The 23,297-nt window shown below is 37.6% G+C and overlaps 1 protein-coding gene across 1 annotated transcript in view; it reads right to left on the bottom strand.

Moving 5' to 3' along the window:
• Positions 1–662: 662 nt before the first annotated feature.
• The window catches only part of CTR9 (CTR9, Paf1/RNA polymerase II complex component), a 41,599-nt gene continuing 18,964 nt past the window's right edge, over positions 663–23,297 (bottom strand). The window contains exons 7-25 of the mRNA XM_006873010.1: positions 21,160–21,267; positions 15,413–15,520; positions 15,061–15,297; positions 14,454–14,543; positions 14,207–14,335; positions 13,925–14,108; positions 11,810–11,898; positions 10,460–10,645; positions 10,285–10,372; positions 9,878–10,026; positions 8,427–8,543; positions 8,141–8,286; positions 6,763–6,834; positions 6,157–6,292; positions 5,849–5,995; positions 5,088–5,245; positions 3,811–3,907; positions 3,493–3,605; positions 663–1,734 (exon numbers count right to left, since the gene is read on the bottom strand). Coding sequence (XP_006873072.1) covers positions 1,314–1,734; positions 3,493–3,605; positions 3,811–3,907; positions 5,088–5,245; positions 5,849–5,995; positions 6,157–6,292; positions 6,763–6,834; positions 8,141–8,286; positions 8,427–8,543; positions 9,878–10,026; positions 10,285–10,372; positions 10,460–10,645; positions 11,810–11,898; positions 13,925–14,108; positions 14,207–14,335; positions 14,454–14,543; positions 15,061–15,297; positions 15,413–15,520; positions 21,160–21,267 — 2,775 coding nt within the window. The 3' untranslated portion in view covers positions 663–1,313. The remainder of the gene's footprint in view (positions 1,735–3,492; positions 3,606–3,810; positions 3,908–5,087; positions 5,246–5,848; positions 5,996–6,156; positions 6,293–6,762; positions 6,835–8,140; positions 8,287–8,426; positions 8,544–9,877; positions 10,027–10,284; positions 10,373–10,459; positions 10,646–11,809; positions 11,899–13,924; positions 14,109–14,206; positions 14,336–14,453; positions 14,544–15,060; positions 15,298–15,412; positions 15,521–21,159; positions 21,268–23,297) is intronic.

Raw genomic sequence — 23,297 nt, 5'->3', positions numbered from 1 at the left:
ATGGATCTAACCACCTTTGCAGTCCAGCACATTTACCAGGACTCCATAGTAGAATATTGTTGTTATGAAGTGCCATCGAGTCAGTTCCAATCCATAGCAACCCTGCATAGGGTTTCGAAGGAGCAGCTGGTGAGCTTGAACCGCCACCTGGCAGTTCAAACGGCTTTACAGTCTGGCGCATTAACCCACAGCACCACACCAGGACTCCATAGTAGAATCTAGAACCATATAAAAAACAGGAGATCTGATGTAGTGCTGCAGGATAAGCACCGGACTACAAGGTTGGCTTGAACTGTAAGGTCAGCAGTTCACCATCTGCTCCTTGGAAACCCTACACAAGGTCATGATGAGTCAGAATCTACTCAATGGCACTTAACAATATGAAAAATGGTATTACTTTAAAATTGTTCATTAAAAAATAAATACGAAAAATATGAAATAAATATGAAAATAATATAACAGTACCTTAATATTTTGTATCTTTCCAAGAAAAACCCACAAAAACCCCCACAAATCTATACAGAATTACCAAAGTCTTGAGTAACTAAGCTTTGGCCTAGTGCAGTTTTTTTCAAAGATTTACAGTGTACTTATACTTCATTTCATATACAAATATACTTTGAACAACAACAAAAAATAGGACACAAAGTTACCTATACAATTTGGTAAAGGGATTTTATTATGTAATTTAGGAAGGACTTTGCGTTCTACTAACAGAAAAGTATTTTTCCACATCTTTTTCAACCTAACACTTTATATACTTTTAGTTTTATCTACATGGCTGCAGCATTAACTATTGAACAAAACCGTCTTTTCATTTTTACTTTGGTACAATTATACAGTAGACACTGCTTTCTCCAGAAAATGAAAACATTCTCCATCTATTATCAAAATGGAACAAAGACATTGTTAACACCAAGTTTCTTACATTACTTGGTAAAAGATTACAATAAAAATCAAAACAGTATTATGCTGCTTAACATAACAAAGAAAAGACATTGCCATAATATCAATCAAACCTCAGTATAGGAATGAGTTAGCATAGGTTTTATTTTTACTGCAGTTTTCACATATGATAGGTAAACTTGTACCACAATGAAGAAGAGTCTTGTTTGCATGAGGCATTCTCAAAGGTGGGACTCTAGCACAGGAAATGTCTCTTGGGGCTTAGTAAGTAATATACAAACAGAAAAAAAAAAAAACTGTCTTAAAAATTTCACAATTGTTTGACTAAACATCTGAAACATTTTTATCACAGCTTTCATATATTAAAAAACTTCCTCCAGAGATGAAGCTTATTTATGAAATAAAACCTAGTCACTATCATCTGACCCATGATCTGAGCCCCGATCTGAAGCCTCATTGTTGGATGCTTCTGGTTCTGATTCGTTTCCTGAGCCTCGGACAGAACCCTCATTATCAGATCCTCTCTCGGAATCCCGCTCTGACTCGGCGCTTGGGGAAGCAGGGCGAGAGTCGTTCTCAGAACCTGCTGAGCGGCTTCTTCCTGACTGCACAGACTCATTGTCAGACTGCTCAGAACCCGAGGGTCTTCGCTTTCTGGATGGCTGGTCACTGTCTGAATCCTCATCTGACCGCTGTCTGCGGGGCCTCCGGGGACTGCCGGCCTCACTGCCAGACTTGTTGTGGTTCTCATCGGAATCACTTTCTGATGAGGCATGTTTCTTCCTTTGTTCACCTTCATCGGAGTCACTGTTGCTGTTCCTGGGATGTCTGGCACAGACAAGCATGTGGTTAGACACTGAGGATTCTGGCCAACGGGATCCCTGACAAGCAAGTATGTGTGTTTTTTTTTTTTTTAAATAAGGACATGTAATCTTCTATTTTTTGACCTAAGTGGTGTTTATACAGGTGTTCATTTTGTGCTATTTGTTTTGTGTTATTGTTAAGTGTCACTGAGTCAGTTCCAATTCATAGCAACTCTGTACAGGATTTCTGAGGAGCAGCTGGTAAACTTGAACTGTCAACCTTGTGGTTCAAACTGACTTTGCAGTCCAGCACATTAACCCACAGTGCCACACCAGGACTCCATTTGTTTTGTGTACTTTTCTGTAAATGTGATATATTTTATAATTTAAAAAATGATTACACAAGATACAATAATTGGTCTCTATTCATCTGGAGCAACAGTGGAAAAAAACTCAGGAATGGGAGGAGGAAATGGAATTTGTGACTAATTGCAGTCATTCATAACTGCTTCCTAGACCATGACACCAGAAGAACTGGAGGGTGAGTGCCTAGTTACCATTACTGAACATTTTGGGCAAAGATTGTTATCTTGATCAAAATAAGAATCCTGATCAAAAGGGGGGAAATGCAGAGCAGAATTCAAAATTTTCATGGGTTCTACAGACTTTCTGTAGTCATGGAGGTACCCAAAGACAATCTTTAAATCTTAAATCAAAAGTATCCCTTAAGGTCCTTCTTAAAACCAATCAACAGTTTAGCTTAACTGTAAAGGCTGTCATCTTTGAGTTTTATGCTCTTTCAAGATCTATCTATATATATGTGGTTCAAGCTCACTAGCTGCTCCTCGGAAGCCCTATATAGGGTCGTTATGGGTTGGAACCGTCTCAATGGCACTTAACAACAACAACATATATATACAGGATCCAACTGACAAGAGTAATTTGAAAGATCTGATAGGAAGCTTGGGGGCAATGCGTTTATGTTCCTGTGGGAAGAACAACTTGGAAAAGGATGGTGAGAATAGCTGTATAATTTGAATCCTATCACCGTAACTAAATGTAGAAATTAACAGGTCTATGTTCTACTGGATTCTATCAGATACCTTTTAAAAGGATAAAGCATTTCTCCATCTCATCTATAAAATTATGAAGAAAGGATACCTTTGTTTATATTTTACAAAACTAACAGCAACAATGGTGAAATCCAGCATCTCACTTGGCTGTAGAGACTCTGAACTGGTCCTTTCCCTAGGCTGGAAGGTGGGACACTTAAGTGATTTGTTACCACCGTGCTAACATATACTTCTAAAAGTGTGAAGTCACTAGTATCAATCTTGGGATTAGTTACTGTCCCAAGTCCCCTCCACCATGACAGACCTATTACAGACAGGAACTACACTACAAAAGTCGTGTAGTAACATTTACACATGTCTTTTAGGAGGATGTCTTACAGAAAATTTCAGCTAACATCCACAAAGAAAAGAAATTTCAAAATGTTTTAGTCTTTAAGGGATAAGCATGTAGGATAACAATACCAAGGGATAGAATGAGAAATATGCTAAGGTTTCTTCCAGGTGTAATATTCCAAGTAGCATGGAGAGAGGACATTTGGGGCAATAATTAATCCCAGTTACTTATTTCCTTCCCCAAGCCCCAAAAGTCTACTTTTCCTCTTAACAAAAAAAAGGAAAAAAAGTAATTTCCCCCAAGTAAATGTTAACAATCAAGTTTGATTTACCCACATCATTAGAAAAAAGTAATTTACCAAGGGAAAAATGCTTACCCTTCATCAGCAATTTTAAGTTTATCCTCATCTGAAGAATCATCACTCGATGATATTATGGCTTTGGATTTTATTTTCCCTTTCATTGAAGGAGGTAGACGTTCTGGCTTAGGCTAAAAAATGTCAAATATAACAGATTAGTCAAGACTTGTACATAAGGCTATCTTGTTAAATTAGATTAGCATTATAATGATACAATCAAACCAACCAATTAACTTGGAAAGAAAGTGCTTGAGAAAACTGGAGTAAAAATGTATTCTAGTATAGTACAATCTTTTATGGCTACAGTGGAACAGAAACATTATACTATAAACTTACAGTCTTTTTCTTCTCTGCTTTTAGTGGGCGGCGCTTTTTCTGTTTCGGGCCATTTTCTGTATCATCATCATCAGACCCTTCTTCTCCCTTTGTGGGTCTTAAATAATGAACACCAAGAGAGTTTAAGATTCGCTCATGCCTATGAAGTCTAAGACTACTTCACCATTAAGAGTTGGTGTGTCACACTACCTAAGGGCAAAGACAGCGTACTCTTGTCGCACAGGGTTCAGGGGTCTGTAGAAAACCACATATTTATGCAATACTAATTAATCTAAGCTTGTCTCTTACATATAGGAGAGTGATGGAGGATGTCAGAAAAGACCCAGGTCCCAGACCCCAACATTTTCCTCCTTTTCTTCCTTCCAGCCTTTATAACTACTCATTCCAGGCCTGCTATTAATATCCTCATCACAGCTTTAATGCCACAGGCCTGTGTTTGAATGAGTTCATCAGGTTCATTCTAAGTATAGTCAGCTGAGGGCTAGGAAATGCAGTCTGGGTATGATATGTGGAGAGAGAAGCAGCGAGAAGGAGAAAATAAGGCAGCCTAGAGAACACCTCCAGGTGAGATGGGCAGGGCCTCCATGATGTTAACAGCAGATGTAACTGGGTGATCTAAAAGATGCTCATGTGCGTTCACCAGCAAAACCATTAGGTGCCCATTATTTCCATTTTACAGAGAAAGAACTAAAGCTTTGTGACTGAGACAGCACGCACAGTTAACATAGACACAAATGCAAGTCTTCTCATTCTATATCCTTAGAGCTTTAAGTATTAAATATCAATTTAAAGACAGGAAAAGGCAGTTATGATGAACTAGTAGCCGTCAGAAAGAAAGCAATGGCGATGTACTCAAGGGTTTTATCTGGTGTGGTGCTGCAAGGTCGGTGGTTCAAGCTTACCAGCTGCTCCTTAGAAACCCTATACAGAGTCGCTATGGGTTGGAACTGACTTGACGGGACTTAACAAAAACAACAATCTAAAGATTACAGTTGGGGGAGGGAGGGCACAAAAGGCTTTAAAGTCTGGGAAGATCAAGTGAGTAGCTGGTGTTCCTAAATTCCTAACCATATAAAAAGATTCAGATATTCAGAAGGTAATGTGGAGTCCTGGTGTGGTGCTGTGGGTTAATGTGCTGGATCGCAAAGGTGGCCAGTTCAGGTTCACCAGCTGCACCTCAGAAACCCTCTACAGGGTCGCTATGGGTTGGAACCGACTCGATGGCACTTAATAACAACAACATAAAAGTATTGAAAAGACACTAATGATAGTAATACCTTCTCCTCTTTTTCTTCTTCCTCTCACCATTCTCTTCTTCTTCACCTTCTTGTTCACTACCACTGCCCTTCCTCCGCTTCTTCTTTTTGGACATAGGCAGGTCATCATCAGTGTCGTCATTGACAAATTCATCAAACTCTCCTCCTTTCTTAGAACGCTGAAATCCAAATAAGACTACCATTGTTTCCTGACTGATGGAATGAATATAAAGGCTTGAAGGCTAAGATCTATAAAAAGGCCATATCCCAACAGTCATTTTACAAATAAAGGATTTTTACTAAGTCACATGGAAGAGGTCTATGGCTAGGCCCATATTTTAAAGACTTTTAATTGGAATTAATGTCTCAATTGATTAAAATTTGGGTGTGGTGCTGTGGGTTAATGCAAAGTCATTTGAACCACAAGGTCAGCAGTTCAAACTCACCAGCAGGGTTGCTATGGGTCGACTGACTTGATGGCACTTAACAACAAATGAGTCTTGACTGGACTGCAAGGTCAGTTTGTACCACAAAGTTGGTGGTTAAAACTCACCAGACACTCCTTGGAAACACTATACAGGGTTGCTATGGGTCAGAACCAACAAGACACTAAACAACAGATACCATTTAAGTAATATCCTTTGTTAGAAAACCATCTTTTAGTAAAGAAGGAAGTCAAAGCTAAGGACTAAGCACTGAAGAAGTTTAACCAATTATCTTCATCTCTGAAAGGTCAGGATTAGCAAATGACGTCATCAATGTCAGCAGGAATTGTATCTTACCCGGCCACCACCACCGCCTCTTTTTTTCTCCTTTGCTGCTTCAGTCTCACCAGTAAACATAAGTATATTTTTCGTCTTCTCTACATACTGGGCCCGCTGTTCCAAAAGTTTCTTCTGTTCTTCCTTTTCTCGGAGACGTTTCTCTTCCTATGAGCGGAAACAACACTAAATTCCATTAGAATGTCTTATGGTGAAAAAAAAATCATGGCTACTATCCTAATCAGAAGAACTGCTTTCTTAACACACAAAGTAAAGATGTATGCATACAATTCTTTAATTTTAACATAGCGGGGAAATATAATAAATACCTGTTCTTTAAGAAGTTTCTGCCTCAATAGCTCTTTTTCTTGCTCTTGTTTGGCCCGCAATTCCCGTTCTTCTTCATCTTGTTTGCGTGCCCGGGCCACATGGTACTGGGCCTGACTTAGTAAGTCAGAGCATTGCCTAGAACATTTTGGATTTACAGAAACAGAAATGCAGTTGGTGCTATATACTTTGTTCAAAAACTCAGGACATCTATTTTCCTTAAAAAATTAAAAATTTAGAAGCAAGATTGCTAGCAAATACCTACTAGGCCAAATTAACTTAGTTACCATAAACTGCTTATCAACTATGTTAAATTTTCACACTAAAAAGGTCCTTTAAAGCTTAGGTAAAATGATCTCCAACATTAGCTTCAGACATGAGTCAAAGAACTAGGGATTCCTATCTTGATTCTAGGGGCCAACCTGACAGTAATGAAACAGAAAAACATTTTCCCACACAAGGACTTCTGCTAAATCAGTGTTGACATTTTCCCTGAAAGGAACCCCCAGGTGTGAAAGGCAGGTCCTGGGCACCATAGTCACTCTTCCAGCCCACAGCCATTCCTCTGCCTATATCACACAGTTACCTTCTACAAACAGTAACATTACCTGGCTTCTGTAGCAGCAAGAGCCAAATCAAATCTCATTTTATCTCCCACTTTACTCAAGTAACTGAAGTATCTAAGTGGAATGAAAAAATAAAATACTTTTTAAAGTTTCTAATGAAATAACGCTCTTTAGATTTTCAAAACTGTTCTTCAGAACTACTGGCTGACTTACAAGAACATATTTAATACATAAAGGACTCTCATCTCAATCTATCAATAAACCACTCAAAAGTACATCTGAATAAAAACAAGTTCATCAAAGCAAGCAAAGTTATATTTAATGTTACCAATAAAGACACCCCAAACCCCACCCCAAATCAATTCAAGCAACAAATATTTACTAAACACTGAATTTACCAAGTATGTTAGCATGGGAATAAGAAGTTTAGTGCGTGATAGTACTTACAATCTACCAGGGAAAACAAGAAATGTTTAATTAACAATTGTAAGGTTGAACAAAACCTTACTACACACTAATTACCAAATAAACATTATAAGGTTAAACAATATTTTTGCTGAGTTGAGTAAACCTATCAATCAATAATTTAGAAGTGAGACCTTAATTCTAGCTCTATAAAAATTATTAGTAGCTATCCAGTGGATTCTGACTCATGTGGTCTCCTGTGTGCCGAGTAGAAATGCTCCACAGATTGTCATCTTGCGAAAGCAGATCCCCAGGCCTATGTCTGAGGTGCCTCTGGGTAGGTTCAAACTCTCCATCTTTTGGTTAGTAGTCAACATTTAATAAATAACCTAGTCTGGCACTGTAGGACAAGCACTGAACTGCTGCTAATAGCCACTCCTTAGAAACCCTAAACAGTGTGGCTATGAATTGGAACCAACTTAATGGCAGCACTTAACAACAACAACATGTAACAAGTAAAACCAAGATAAATAAAGTAAATGGAGTCAAAATATGTAAATGTATAAAATAGTGAATCAAATTTTCGTCAATGAGAAATTGAGGGTAAATTTGCAAAGCTAGACCGTTCTATGAAAAGTGCTAAACCAAAACCCAAATCCACTGTCATCAAGAGTAGACTTGTCCACAGGGTTTCTAAGACTATACATCTTAAGGGAAGCAGTCTGTCACACTGTTCTCCCATGGAGTGGCCAGTGGGCTCGAACTGCCAATCTTGTGGTAAGCAAGTGAACACTTAAACCAACCACTCACTACCAGGGTTCCTAAAGACCTGAATCTGGCAGATACTTATCTATTGTTTGGTGCCACCTGGTGGTAGGCTGTCTACTTGACCATGTTTAAACATGGCTGGAATAATTCTAACAAAATTGTCTTTTGAGAGAAGTAATTTTGTCCCTTTTGAAACATGGGTTTAATGAAACACAGCATTTTAGAATTCTTTCTATATAATCTTTACCTGTGTGCAAGCTCCAGTTCCTTCACAGCATTAAGTACTTCCTTCAGATTACTCTTTTCATCTTTCAGGACAGAGGTAGCTAATCTTTGCAGCACCAAAGCTACATTAAACATAAGAACTGTATCACTGGGCGCCACATGTCTAGCCTATGAATAGAAAACAAAGCATTTATTTTATATAATCTAATGACATGAAAATATATGATTTTAGTAGGTATGTGAACATGCATGAAAAACTGAAAAAAATACAATGCAGCATAGAACTGGGTTACAATAGTTCTTTTTACCTTCAGCAAAGTCTGTTTACATTCTTGTAACTTGCCACACTTGAAGAGGGCCCGGGCCAAATACAGTACAACTTCAGTATTCTGGTGTTTATAGAACTTTCTGAGACAGTTTTCATACTATAAAAAAAGAAACACACCTGAGATTAAATGGTATTTTTATTTTGTAGTAAAATTTCAGGAAATTTTCATGCTCCATGAAAAAATATTTACACTCTGAATGATGAGATAATTTCAGAGAAAAGCTGGAGAAACAATTTTTGACATTTACCAGAATACATTTACACAACATGAATTATCTGATCATTTGAAAACGTATATACTCAAAATAGTTTTACCGTTTGAAATTTAGGATTCTACAGTATTTTGATTTTCTAACACTAATGAAAGGGCTAATAGTTTGGAAATTTATTGGCACTGAGCATGACTAGTCTAAGGGTTTTGGCTGTTAATTTTGTGGTAAGCCCAATAAAAGAATGCCAGTATTAACTTTGACCATGGAATACATCTTGTAGTATGCAGATCCTATTCAGGGAACATAGTTTTGCCCTGAATATCCCTAGTAATTTAACCTGAATTAGCAAAAGGCAAAATTCTCATTCTGCAGATCAGAAAGTCCCACCTCAAAAACACTGCCTACCACAGGCAAGCTGAGGTCTGTAAGTCCCTGTGATTAGTGTCTATCTAATACTCTGAATATTGATGATACTCTACTCTTAGGAACAGGCCAAACATTTCCTTCTGGACTGCTTTTGTAAGAAGTTTCTTCTTTCTGACTACCAAGTGTTTCCCACAGAACCCAAGTATGCTTTAACTTTGATTTGCTAGACATGCTATGACTCTTTTATTTCAAGTTCAAGCACGCTACAAATATGAAGAGCATATCAAAATTCTACAGTTATGAAACCCTGTCTCCATGGAGCTTTTAAAGCTTCTGCTATGTGAGACCGACAGTAAAACAAACAAATAAACATTCAATACTATTACTTACTGTAGGATCAGCACTGGACTGTGAACCACAAGTTCAGAGGTTTAAACCCACCAGCTGTTCCTTGGAAACCCTATACAGGGTCTCTATGAGTTGGAACCAACTTGAAAGCACTTAACAACAACGACAATTACTTATTATTGAGTACTTACTAATATGCTAAGCATGTCAGTGTAAAATAGTTTACACACTGGGTCCTCACGAAATTCTATGAGAAAAAGGAACTCTGTTCTATAGATATAGAACCTAAGGTTCAAAGAGAACGTCCTTTGTCTATGGCATGCAATTAATCATGCAGTCAGGACACAAACCTCTGGATACCAAGCCTGGTCTTAACACCTTGTGAGTGTACCACAGAAATTGCATGTTGCTAGTTCCATGCTCCAGGACAGGGCCAGAAAGATTAAGAAAACATCTGCTCAACAATGAACATGATGTAGAAATATCTTGGAAGACAAGGCATTACCATCTGAACAGCACTGATATACTGCTTTTGTTCCACATAGATGTGTGCTAAGTTCAACCACACATCACTGATGTCTGCTGTTGCTTCTCTCACTTGGGCAAATACATCACGAGCTTCACGGAAATATCCCTTGTGGGCCAACACAGCTCCTAATTATAAAAAGGTTCACATTGAAGAATTTTCTAGTTGTAGCGAGTCAGAAAAACTACAAGTCCTGTTTTAAAACAATTACGCTTATTTGCAAAGAAATTCTAATGTATGAGGGACCTTCAAAAAGTTTGTGAAAAAATTCCATGTACCTTCTAGTTCAATTTTCCCACGAACTTTTAGAAGCCCCATTCTATAAACATCCCTCCCCAGAACATTCATTGACAAATGAGTATAGGTATCCAAGTCTCATTAATCACCTATTCCATTAGCAGCATACAGATTCTTTGCATCATTTCTGAGTACTTGTTTGTAGATGGCCAAAGCACGATCTTGATGACGCTTTTCCTATAAAAAGAAACAAACACTATACATAACAATTCAAACCAGAATGTAGAATCATCAGTTTTGTTTAAAAAGATAAAAAGAAATTACTTTTTCTCGGTCTCGAGTGGGTTGATGCAAAGTCTGGAGCCACACATTGCCAAGGGCCAGCATAGAATAAGTGTCACTTTGTGTGGAAGGTTGTTTTAATATCCTCTCAAATTTTTTCTGACCTGGACCCCATTCTTGTTTAGCCAAATGAAGATTACCAATTAAAGACCAAGCATCTGGATGATCCTGAAACACACATTAAGGATATAAAGTGTATTCTGTGATTTGGATTGAGAGAGATCAACTATCTTTTCACAAGAGTTAATTACAGTGAACTGAAGAGGTCTATAAAATACAAGTTTTTTTTTCAAATTGACAGGTAAGACCCATTATTGTTGGTAGGTGCCATCGAACTGGTTCTGACTCATGGCGATCCCATGTACAACAGAAAAACACTGCCCAATCCAGTGCCATCATGCTCTTGAGCCCATTGATGTAGCCACTGTGTCAATCCATCTGGTTGAGGGTCTTCATCTTTTTTACTGACCCTCTACTTTACCAAACATGATGTCCTTCTCCAGGGACTGGTCCCATCTGATGACATGTCCCAAGTATGTGAGATGAAGCCTCGCCATCCTCGCTTCAAAGGTGCATTCTGGCCGTACTGCATTCTAGCAGTCCGTGGTATATTTAATATTCTTCACTAACACCACAATTCAAAAGGCATCAATTCTTCTACAGTCTTATTCACTGTCCAACTTTCACATGTATACGAAGTGACTGAAAATACCATGGCTTGGATCAGGTGCACCTTAGTTTTCAAAGTGAAAGTTAATTTAGTGTGTCGTTATCAGCATAAAAAAACCAATGGAATGGAATAAAATAAAACTATCAGTGTAGTGCACACGATAAGAACAAATAATGATTTGTGAAAACTTTCATTTTAGTATTCTGTATACACACATGTCCATTCCTACTAGTAAGAAATTTATTTCTTACTGTGAGTCAACAATAAGAAAGTTTTGATGAGTTCTACAGTGCCAGATCAGATGCTATGACCATCTGTTTCTATAAACTTTTCACATAGGAGACTAACTGAATCCCAAGGCAGATGAACTAGAGATAGTAGAAGACCTGTAAGTCAGGTTACATGTGACAAAACTGTGTGGGTAGGGAAGAAGAAACAAGGAGGAAGGAAGTATAATCGATTTACATTGAAAATATGGTCCGTGCTACGTGACAAATCGTGCCATCTACTATATACCTCTTTAATATCTTTAATAAGTAGATGAGGAAACACAAGCAAAACAAGACTATTATAAAAGTGATTGCCATTAAAAGACAAAGAAAGATTTAATAGGAGGAAGTGAAAATAATTATTTTTCAAAGGTGAAAGCTAATATTACCAACCTGATTAATTTGAAGAGCTTCCTTAAACCAATCTGAAGCCTCATAAAAGTTTCCTTTGTCTCTGGCCATGGCTCCTAGGCGCAAATAACCTGCAAAACATATTTAAGAGTTTTTATGTTTAATGTAGTAACTATAAAGGTTAATTTTAAAGTCATATTTAAAAAAAAATATTTTAAATAAACCCATACGACCATTAGAAGAGCTCCACAGGTGAAAAATACCAAATAATTTAACTATTTAACAAACTAACAAGGCGAAGAGTAACTTTGCCATTATCAAGGATTATGGTTCACTGCTTGCAAAACAAACCTAAGATTTCTCTCTTCCACTCCAATCCCAATGCTAGTACAATGGTCTCAGTTTTTATTTCAAGTTATTCAGAAAGCTTGGAGGTCTATTTTTAATTTCTCTCCAATGACCACCACTGTCAGTTACTTTTGTTAGAAGCTGTTTGTCATATGGCAAAATAGAAAAAGCAGGGACTATTTAGAAGATCTTATGGTTGGTTCTTTCAGTCAAATAATAATAAACTGCAACAACACACACATAACTTGTTATTTTCTTCAGAAAAAGATTCCTAGCATCAGACCACTATTGTAAAAACTCAAGAAAAGGTTTTTATATTAAAAGAAGCATTCTTTGATGGTTACCAGGGGTGGGAGGGAAGGGACAGTAATTCACTGACTAGAGGGTAGACAAGAGTTACCTAGAGTGACAGGAAGAGCAATATACAAGAGGGAAGTTAGCAGAAGAATGATGAAGACAGGTGAAGACAGGGAGGTATGCAAGGGCTAAAGGAGATAGAGGTAAATAGTATTATATACACAACCGTGGAACAACAGTGTTCTGCCAATAGACACATGACAGAGAAACAGGCTGAACTGGTATGGGAGGAAGAGTGGGATACGTATATATATTTATACATCCTAGAAATATATGCGTTTGAAAGAGAATATTTATATATGGGTACAACTTTCCTGAAAACACAACTATGAATGTGGTAGAACATTCAGTAGGCAAACTGATGAAAACGTGTATGTTATCAAAAACTTACATGTTTGATATGTTATCAAACATCTTATGGCAGTGAGTAGCTGGGCCTGGGAGTTCAGGACCATAGTCTCAGGGTACACCATGGTCAATGGCCTAACACAGTCCACAAAGACAGTGTTCTACATCCTACTTTAGTGAGTGGCATCTGGGATCTTAAAAGCTCATGAGTGATCATCTAAGGTGCAGTTATTGGTCTCTCCATGTGTGGAAAAAAGAAGAGTGATAAGAATTGAAGATGCTGGGAACCAGTTAGTCCAATGGACGAATGAAACATGTGAACATCAGTCTCTATACCAGAAGTAGTTGGTGCCCAGCTACTGCTGCCAAATGCTCCAAAAAGGATCACATTAGGTCATGGAAGAGTGGCAGAATATGTGGAACAAAACTTGAAATTATTAAAAACAAACAAAAAACCGGGCTTAGTGGTCAGAAAGAGACTGGAGGAACCTGAAACTGTGGCCCTTGACCACCCTTCAGGTCTGGAAAAAGAACTCACCCCCATAATCACTTTCCAGCCCAACAGTAGATATACAGTGAGGACAACAACAGTAGTAAGGTATGCTCACCATGGAATGGTCAATCATTCAAAATCAACAAGACAACATTTACCTAAGGACAAAGCTGAGAAGGGATGGCAAGGTGAGAGGAATGGAGACAGGAACCACAGGGAGGAAGTGGGAAAACTATCGTTGCATGGAGGGGATTGTAATCATTGAAATGAACTAAAGCGTATGATTTGCTGAATGTAAAACTGATGATCTTGTCTACAAATCTTCACTCAATTTACAAGAAAAAGTTAAAAAAAAGAAAAGGTTACTAGTATATGAAATAAGGTCTGATTGTGGTCAGGCTTTCAGTGGTGTCTTTGAGTTTCTAGCATAAAAATAACTATTATTGGAGCTGCATGTGGTTTTCAAGATCATAAATCTGCCTTGAAGAAATGGGGACATCAGAACCTCCAAAAAATTTTTCACTACTGGTTTTAAGGAAGATTTTTTTCCCAAGCTAAATTTTAGCTGCTGTAGAAATGTTACTACATAAAACAAAGTTTAAAACTCTTACAGTCAACATAATTAGGGTGCTCCCTTAAGATGTTTTTATATAGTTTTTCTGCTTCATGGAATTCACACATTGCCTCATACAGCCTTGCTAAATTGTATGATGTTGTAACAGAAATAGCATTATAATAATGTTCGTCATGTTCAGCTTCTGCCTTTGCGCGATCCAATGACGCCAAAAAATATTTCTATAAGAAGGAAAATTGCATTGTTAAGAGACTAGCTGGTAAGTCTAAAAACACTGCATTCAAACTTGATAACGAGAAGAACGTTTGTATTATCTTACCTTTGCTTCGCCTAGGTTTCCAAGTCTAAAATGGAGGGCACCCACATTATTCAGAATCTCCGGAGGGACATCAGCCTGTACTTTCTCCTGAAGGATTCTTGTTGCTGTTCCATAGGCTGAAAGGGCACCCTGTATTTTCATGGTGGACAAAATAAGGTGTAAGTGGAAACAAGAGAGAAACACTTCATTATGCTTATAAAAAGCACATCTGGTAAGAGATGAAAGGCAGTATTAAATTGTAAAATACCTGTATATCGGTCTGTTCTAGTATTTGTGCCAACTCAATCCAAGCCTCAACATCATCAGGATACTGTTCTGTGACCTTCTTCAAGTGGCCCTGAGATTTAAAAAGAAAAAAAAAAAAATCATTAAATTAAGGCATATGAACTATAAGCTGTCAAAGTAAAAATAGGCTGACACTCTGTCTAGTAAAATCAATGTTTGTTACTTAAAAATGGAACAAAGGTAGCTGATAAAGCTGCTTCGATCATATCTCTACTATAAGAAATGAGGAATGAGTAAAAGTAGAGGATATAGTTAGGAATTCTAGTTGGTAAGTGAAGTCAAGTCAGTTCTGACTCATAGTGACCCTGTATAGGGTTTCCAAGACTGTAAATCTTTGAGGGAGAAGAAAGCCTCATCTTCCTCTAGTGATAGTTAGGAACTGTTGTTAAGTGCCATCGAGTGATTCCGACCCACAGTAACCCTGTATAGGGTTTCTGAGGAGCAGCTGGTGAGCTTGAACTGCCAACCTTGCAGTTCAAATGGCTTTGCAGTCTGGTGCATTAACCCATAGCACCACACCAGTTAGGAATAGTTAACAGAAAATAGCTAAGAAGTTTTATAAAACATACCTTCGCAATATCTCGTTTTTCTTGATCTTCTGAGGCAGCATAGAGAGAGCCAAGAATTTTCATAGTTTCATAATTATTAGGATAAGCTTTCAAAACTTTCTCAAAGCACTGAGATGCATTTTCTTTGTCTCCTCGATAAATGTACATTTGTCCCAAACCAAAAAATGGCAATACAAAAGAGGATGAGGCAAACTGTGTGGCTTGATAGTAGTACTGGAAAGCTTGGTCATAATCTTCCTAAAATAACGAAGATAAAACAAGCCCAACAATATGCACAACAGTTTCAGAAGATTTCAAGAACTATTCATTAGAAAAAAGAATGAGCTATTGAGAAGTTATCAAATGAACTTACTTGAACGTGGAACGATCTAGCCAGCTGATAGCAGCTTTCTGCCTGCATTGCCTCCACTTCAGTATTATGGAATGCATGGAGAGCCAAGTGCTGGACTTTACTATAATCCTGAGCAACAAACATCAATCAACTGGGTGAACTCACAAAACTTAACAGTCTCATCAGAAGGTATCATGTAAGACTTCAACTCCATTTAAGGAATCTGTTAATTGAACTAATAATAATAGCACTGACTCAAAATTACAAATCACTTTTTTTCTTCATTATTCTTGATGATAAAACTCAAGAGAAATGAGAACTAACACAGAGTCCTAAACATCTGCCCACTGCACGTATTATTTCATTTAATCCTCACAACAAGTCTTTGAGGATAGTTCTATTTTTATGATGAGAAGAGTGAAGTTAGGAGAGGTTAAATCACTTTTTAAAAGTAATGGTAGCAGGGAGATCTACTACCACCACGAGGGAAGAGCCGGAGGTCCCTGCACTGTGAGGCTTCTAGATCCAGGGGGAAGACTGATGCCAAGGGATATGGAGATCTCCAAGGAATGCTGGGCCTACACATGCTGAAAGGAAACAAGGACCTCTCCCCACAGTTGACAGAGAAAGAAAGCCTTCACCTAGAGTCAGCACTCTGAATTTAGACTGCTAGCTTCCTACACTGTGAGAGAACAAATTTCTGTTAAAGTTCAAATAAAGTAATGGTAGCAGTTATAATTTATTGAGAATTACGATGTGCCAAGCATTACAGTAGTCATAATATTAATCGTAACAAAAAACTCTTCAGAGATAATCATTATTTCCGTTTTATTGATGAGGAAACAGATGCTTAGAGAAATACATGTGTCTCAGGTGGAGGCCTGGTGTGGCACTGTAGGTTAATGCACTAGACTGCAAAGCAGTTTGAACTGCAAGGTCGGCAGCTCAAGCTCACCAGCTGCTCCTTGCAAACCTTATACAGGGTCCCTATGGGTCGGAACTGACTCAACGGCACTTAACAACAACAAGGTGGAAATACTGAATATGCAGAAAGCATTAAAAGAAGATGGAGGGACTACAAAGAGACACTACCAAAAAGAAATGGTCGATGTTCAACCATTTCAAGTGATAGCATATGATCATGAGCCAATGGTACTGAAGGAAGAAGTACAAGGTGCACTGAAGGCACTGGCAAAGAACAAGGCTCCAGGAATTGATGGAACATAAACTGAAATCTTTAAAACTGATGCAGCACTGAGGCACTCCCTCATCTATGCCAAGAAATTTGGAAGAAAGCTATTTGGCTAACTGATTGAAGACCAGAAATCCGTATCTGTGCCCATTCCAAAGAGAGATGACCCTTGGGAATGCAGAAATCATCAAACAATATCATTAATATCACATGCAAGTAAAAGTTTGCTAAAGCTAATTCAAAACACTGCTGCAACAGTACATGGAGAGGAAACTGCCAGAGATTCAAGGCAGATTCAGATGAGGATATGGAACACGGGATGTATCACTGCTGATGTCAGATGGATCTTTGCTGAAAGCAGAGAATATCAGAAAGATATTTACCTGTGCTTTACTGACAACACAAAGGCTTTCAAATGTGTGGATCATAACAACCTAAGGACGATATTGTGGAGAATGAGTATTCCAGAACACTTATTTTGCTCATGACGAAGCTGTATATAGACCAAAAGACAGTTGTTCTAACAGAACAAGGGAATATTGGAAGGTTTAAAATTAGGTAAGGTGTGTGCCACAGTTGTATCCCTTCACCATACTTATTCAATCTGTATGTGAGCAAATAATCTGAGAAGCTGGACTAGATGAAGAAAGTGGCATCAAGATTGGAGGATGACTCATTAACAACCTGTGATATGCAGATGATACAGCCTTGCTTGATGAAAGCAAAGAGGACTTAAAATACTTACTGGTGAAGATCAAAGGCCACAGCCTTCAGTATGGGTTGCATCTCAATGTAAAGAAACAAAAATCTTCACCACTGGATCAATAAACAACATTAAGATAAATGGAGAAAAGACTGAAGTTGTCAAAGACTTCATTTTGATCAGGTACACCATCAATACTCATGGAAGCGGCAGTCAAGAAATCAAACACATCTTGCATTAGGCAAATCTGCTGCACAAAACCTCTTTAAAGTGTTCAGGAGCAAAGATGCCAGTTTGAGGACTAAAATGTGCCTGACTCAAACCATGATATTTTCAATAACCTTATATTCATGTCAAAGTTGGACAAATGATTAAAGAAGCCTGTAGAAGAATTGATGCATTTGAATTATGGCGTTGGAGGAGAATATTAAAAGCACTATGTACCTCCAAAAGAACAAACAAATCTGTGCTGCAAGAGCCAGAATGAGCGCGCCTTACTAGTGTTGTTGTCCTTCCTGTATACCAACCTACTGCTTGACTGAAAAGTGGGCAACGAGGGTGAATTTCTTTCTAGACCTAAAGGGTAGTAAAGGGCTACAGTTTCAGGTTCCTCCAGTCTCTGACAAGTAAGCTCAGTCATTTTGTTTTTTTAATAATTTTGAGTTTTGTTCCACATTGTCTCCCACTCCAACTGGGACTTTCTAATGGGATCCCTTTCAGAGCAGTGAGTAGTGGTAGCCATGTACCTTCTAGTTCTTCTGGTCTCAAGAGTCGTGGAGACTGTTGTTCACATGTTCCATTAGTCCACTGGACTAACTGATTGCAGCATCTTCAATTCTCATTACATTTCTTTCTTCCTCACATGGAGAGATCAATAGTTGGCACCTTAGATGGCTACTCATGATAAGATCCCAGATGCCACACACCAAAGTAGGATGTGGAACATTGTCTTTGTAGACTATGTTATGCCAACTGATCATGGTGTCCCCTGACACTATGGTCCTGATCTTGCTTGAGGCTTCAAATTTATTTTTATCACATTTTATTTTTAAGAGCTATTTTAAGTATATGTAAAAATTCAGCATTTGGATTTTAATTCTGAGCTACAATTTAAAGCTGAGTCATGATTTTCCCATTATATCTTACTTTAATTTGGATTATCCAGTTTATTACCCGAATCTCAAAGAGTTCATACATAAGGGGTAGGAAACAACTTTTTGTTTTAATAGGAATGTATAGTATTCATTTGATTAGCAATTTGGTCTGAAGCAGAGTTTTGCTAACCACCATCCTACATGTCCTACAAATTTGACATTATTTCTGTCTTTCAAATGAGGAAATTAAAGGCTAGGGAAATTAAATTATTTGTCCCAAGTCATATAACTATTTAGTGGTGATTCCTGAATTTGAATCAGGTGACTTAAAATTCTACATTTTTAACTACATTACACAACAACCCTTTATCTGAATTTACATATTATTCACTGGAATAAGGGTAAGGTTCAAACATTGTGTTTGCTTTATACTATGGTGTCTACTTTTCTTCCATTGTTGTTGTTGTTGTTGTTAAGTGCCATACAATTGGTTCCAACTCATAGTGACCCGGTATAGTAGGGTTTCTAAGGAGCAGAAGGTGGGTTTGAACCACTGACCTTGCAATTGTGGCCCAATGTCTACCCTACAGCACCATAATTCATGACAAATCTTCTAAGAAACTTTATTATTTTTTTTTAATGTAACATTTACACATAATGTATTAAAGATTAGAAAAAGAACCTGGTTCTCCTTTAAAATCCTCATTTACATCTTTAGAACAGCTGAGATTTCTTTTTCAGTTTCCTTCCCTGTGGCTTTTGCCCCTATTCTACTCTGAATTCTGGGTTCTTCCCTTTCCAAATCAAAAGGCCAAGCAAACTTAAACCCTATGTCATTCAATTAATTCTCAGCTCCTTCTAGGACTACGCCTGTACTCACTGTTCCATGAGTAATGACAGCTCCCATTTCTAAACCTACTATACCATGCAGTTACTGAAGTGTCTGGTATGTTAATGAATAATACTCTTTCCAGCCAAATTATTCTGTAGGGGAGGCAATATAACATAGGGGACAGAGAACTGTAAGTTGCCATCTCAACTTTATTACCCACTGCTATGCTGTTAAGTGCTGTCAAGTCAGTCCAGTGCTTATCCTATAGTACACCAAGATTCTTCATTACCCATTAATTGAGTGAATTTAGGTGAATTATGTCTAACGCTGCTGAGCCTCTATTTTCTGATTTACAGAAAGAGAAATATAAATATGCTGCCTACTTCCCAAGGCTGCCAGGATGACAAACTGAGAAAACCTACGTAAAGACATGTTTAGTGCAAGATAACATTGTATCACCTGGCACAGTCCAAGTGTTCAGCAACACTCAGATTAACTTGCTTGATTTATATGTGTACTCAATCTATATACGTATAGACATATGCAATCTATAAAGTTCTGTATTATGCTGACCATGTTTGTAATTATAACACATCTGAATCTTTAGCAGTGGAAGGGTAACTAGTTTAGGATGAAAACTGAAAACGAATGATTCTCAGTTGGCTCTCAAAAGCTGTCATAGCAGCTGTGAGCAATTATTAAGATGTGCAAAAAATATTTAGAACCAATCCTTTGTTTCTTTAGTGAAAACTAGGCTAACTTATGTAATTTTCAGCCTAACCAGTAGTACCTAATTTACCTATAGGAGCCCTGGCAGCGTAGTGTGTTATATGTGGGGCTGCTAACTACCAAGATCAGCAGTTCGAATCCATCAGTTGCTCCATGATAGAAAAGATGAAACTTTTCTGCTCCTGTAAAGATTTACAATTTCAGAAATTCTATACAGGGTCGCTAAGAGTTGGAACCAACTTAAAGGCACACTGCAACCATCACCTGAAGGATTACTCTTTGCTACTATAATGCTATTGTTTTAAGTGCCTTTGAGTCAATTCCAACACACAGCAACTCTGCATACGGTTTCTGAGGAACAGTTCATGGGTTTGAACCGCTGACCTTGTGATTCACAGTCCAGTGCTTACCCAACAGCACCACACCAGGACTCTATTCTACTGTAATAGTTACAGTCTTAAAATTAATCAATAATTCATTATGAAAGAGGAGTGTGCTTCTATATGCAGAGAGAGTAAAGTATCATAGTTAATAGCTGGGTGACCTCAGGCTATTTTATGCATTAATGTACTCACTCACAAAATGGGGATATTATCTACCTCTTACAGAATAAACGGAAATTTTAAAAAATACAAACTAATCAACATGCAAAAACCAGTAAAAACTTCAATGGCTCCCTGTTCCCAGTATAAACACATTAAAACTTCCAATGTTTCATATGTGTCCCATTATCTAGATCCAATGTATCACCTACTAGATAAGTCCTATGCTCTCACTAAACTATTTAACAAATCTCTGCCTTTATCCACTCAATTACACAGCGACTTCCTCTTTAGACTTAAAACTTAGCTCAAAAGGTTTTTCCATCTCCATGAAAAATCTTCCTTAACCATTTGACCACTCCTCCCATGGGTTGAGATTTTTATTTTATACTTGTTTACAGTAACTGTGTTTTCTATAAACTCTTAAAGTGTAGAAACCATGTCTTACTGATCTCCACATCCCTATCACAATGCAGTGTAGAATATAAAGTCACTAATATTGAGTGAGTGAGCAAACCTACCCCATATAATTGATAAAAACATTAACTGGGAAAAAAACCCCTGACATTCTCACATTTCTTGTCAGTTCAAAAGAATAATAAAGATACAGCATCAACTGCAATACAGAAAAACAAAAATCAGGAGTTAAAGCAAGTAACTTAAAAAATAATTTTACCTTCTTGAAGAAAAAGTGGTTTGCCAAGTGGTTCAGCACCATAGGGTTACTAGGATCAATAGTATAGGCTCTTGAAAGAAGTTGGACACCATTTTTGATGGAATCAGCCTAAAAGAAAACACAAACAATGGGGTTATTACTTAAATGGCACAAAAGTTCAATTAATTAGTCAGCACCATTTCAAAGCTTTTTTTGTAGTCTCAGAAAATAAGGTTATATAAACCTAAGCTCAGATATCAAAATGTGGCTCTTGTGTTATTTCATTTTTACTGGGATGAAAAAATAGTTAAGACAATAGTTAGAATTTAGTTTTACTTAAAGCTTAATTGTAAAAGCACCCCATGGTAAGGTACAATCTGTTCTGGGATATTGGGTGTATGTTCTTAAGTACCTGATAGCATGTTCTTAAGTAATTTACTACTGATACATAAGGCAAATAATAGAAAATACTCTAAGAGGTTGCATTTTTAACAGCTTTACTGAGACATAATTTTACATACTCTTCACTAATGATTTTTTAGTATATTCACAGTTGAGCAACCATCACCATAATCAAATTTTGGAAACTTTAAATTATCCCTCAAAGTTTGTGGACTAACAACAACCATCCCATTGCTCTTGCTGGTTTAAAGAACCCAGATTTTGTAGCCTGTAGTGATCTTGTGAATTCAGAAAAGAAAGCCCCCTCCTTCCTTGCTTCCAACTCCAGGGAGCAAATCATTATTTATCTAAACGTGTCAAGATAATCTAGTCCCCCTTTTTGAAGATTTCTCTAAGGCAGTGGTTCTTAATTAGGGTTGTTATTGAATCCCAGGGGGCATTTGGCAATGTCATTTTTGTTTTATTACCACCGGGGGATACTACTGGCACCTTTACCACAAGTAAAGGTCAGGGATGCAACCAAACATCCTATAGTGCACAGGATACATAACATAATTACCTAGTCAAAATGGTAACAGTGTTGTGGCTGAGAAACCCTTATAGCCCTGTTGTGGATAATTAGACATAAGGAGAAGCATAATTGGGAACTTTCTTTTCAATATAAGATAAAACTTTCTCTAAGAACACACTTTTTGATCCTTTCCTCTTCTCTCTCCTTATAAGGTTGATGTAAATAATGAGCTGCCTAGCTATGTAGCAGCAATCTTGTAACTTTCATGTGACAGACATGAGGAACGAAGACCACAGAGAAGGAACAGAGAACAGAAAGACAAACCCTGGGTCTTCGATGATACTGAGGTGTCAAATCTGAGATCAAAGATGGCTGGTTTAGTAAATAAAAATTCTTATGGTTTAAGTCAACATAGTATGTTTTTCAGTAGCTGCAATGAAAAGCATTCGAACCAGAATGTAACCCACTGCCATTGAGCCAACTCTGACTCATAACAATGTTATAGGACAGAGCAGAACTGCCCCAGAGGGTCTTCAAGGCTGAATCTTTATGGAAGCAGACGGCTACATACATCATTCTCCCTTGGAGCTGCTGGTGGGCTCAAACTGCTGACCTTTTGGTTAGCAGTCCCGTATTTAAGTAACCACTGTACCACTGGGGTTCTTTCCAGCTTGATAAGCAGGTCTAAGGTATGTTTTCTTAAAATTTGAAATCCAAAAAACTCCCAAGATTATTCTGTTATTTTGGAGCAAACTTATTTGGTGACAGAACTGTACCTGAATTGTGGGGTTATCCCAATTGGTGTGAACATTCACGTTTTGCCACAAAATTAGTTTATACTGCTGATCCCACTGGGATGTTACGTATTATTCACATACACTATGTGAGTTTTTATTTATTTTTCAGTAATATTTTATTGCTATTAAAATAAAGTTTACACAGAAAATCTGGTTCCTGCGTAACAGTTTCTATACAAATTATTCAGTGATAGGTTACATTTTTCCACAATGTGCCATCAGCATTCATTCTGTTCTAGCTGAGCCATTTCTAGTACTCTAGTTTCCCAGCCTTCTCATCTTTCTTTTATAGTAATTTTTGAAAATTTGGTATCATATATATGATTTTTAAAAAGAGTTAATGACTCACAGGTGATATTCTGTAATTTCTGAGCCAATGTTATTTTGTCAGTTTGTTGTACGGTGGTGGCTTGTGTGTTGCTGTGATGGTGGAAGCTATGCCATATATA

This window comes from Chrysochloris asiatica, unplaced genomic scaffold, assembly GCF_000296735.1.
Source record: "Chrysochloris asiatica unplaced genomic scaffold, ChrAsi1.0 scaffold00219, whole genome shotgun sequence".
Classification (NCBI taxonomy): domain Eukaryota; kingdom Metazoa; phylum Chordata; class Mammalia; order Afrosoricida; family Chrysochloridae; genus Chrysochloris; species Chrysochloris asiatica.
This window is presented reverse-complemented; position numbering and strand designations above follow the sequence as displayed.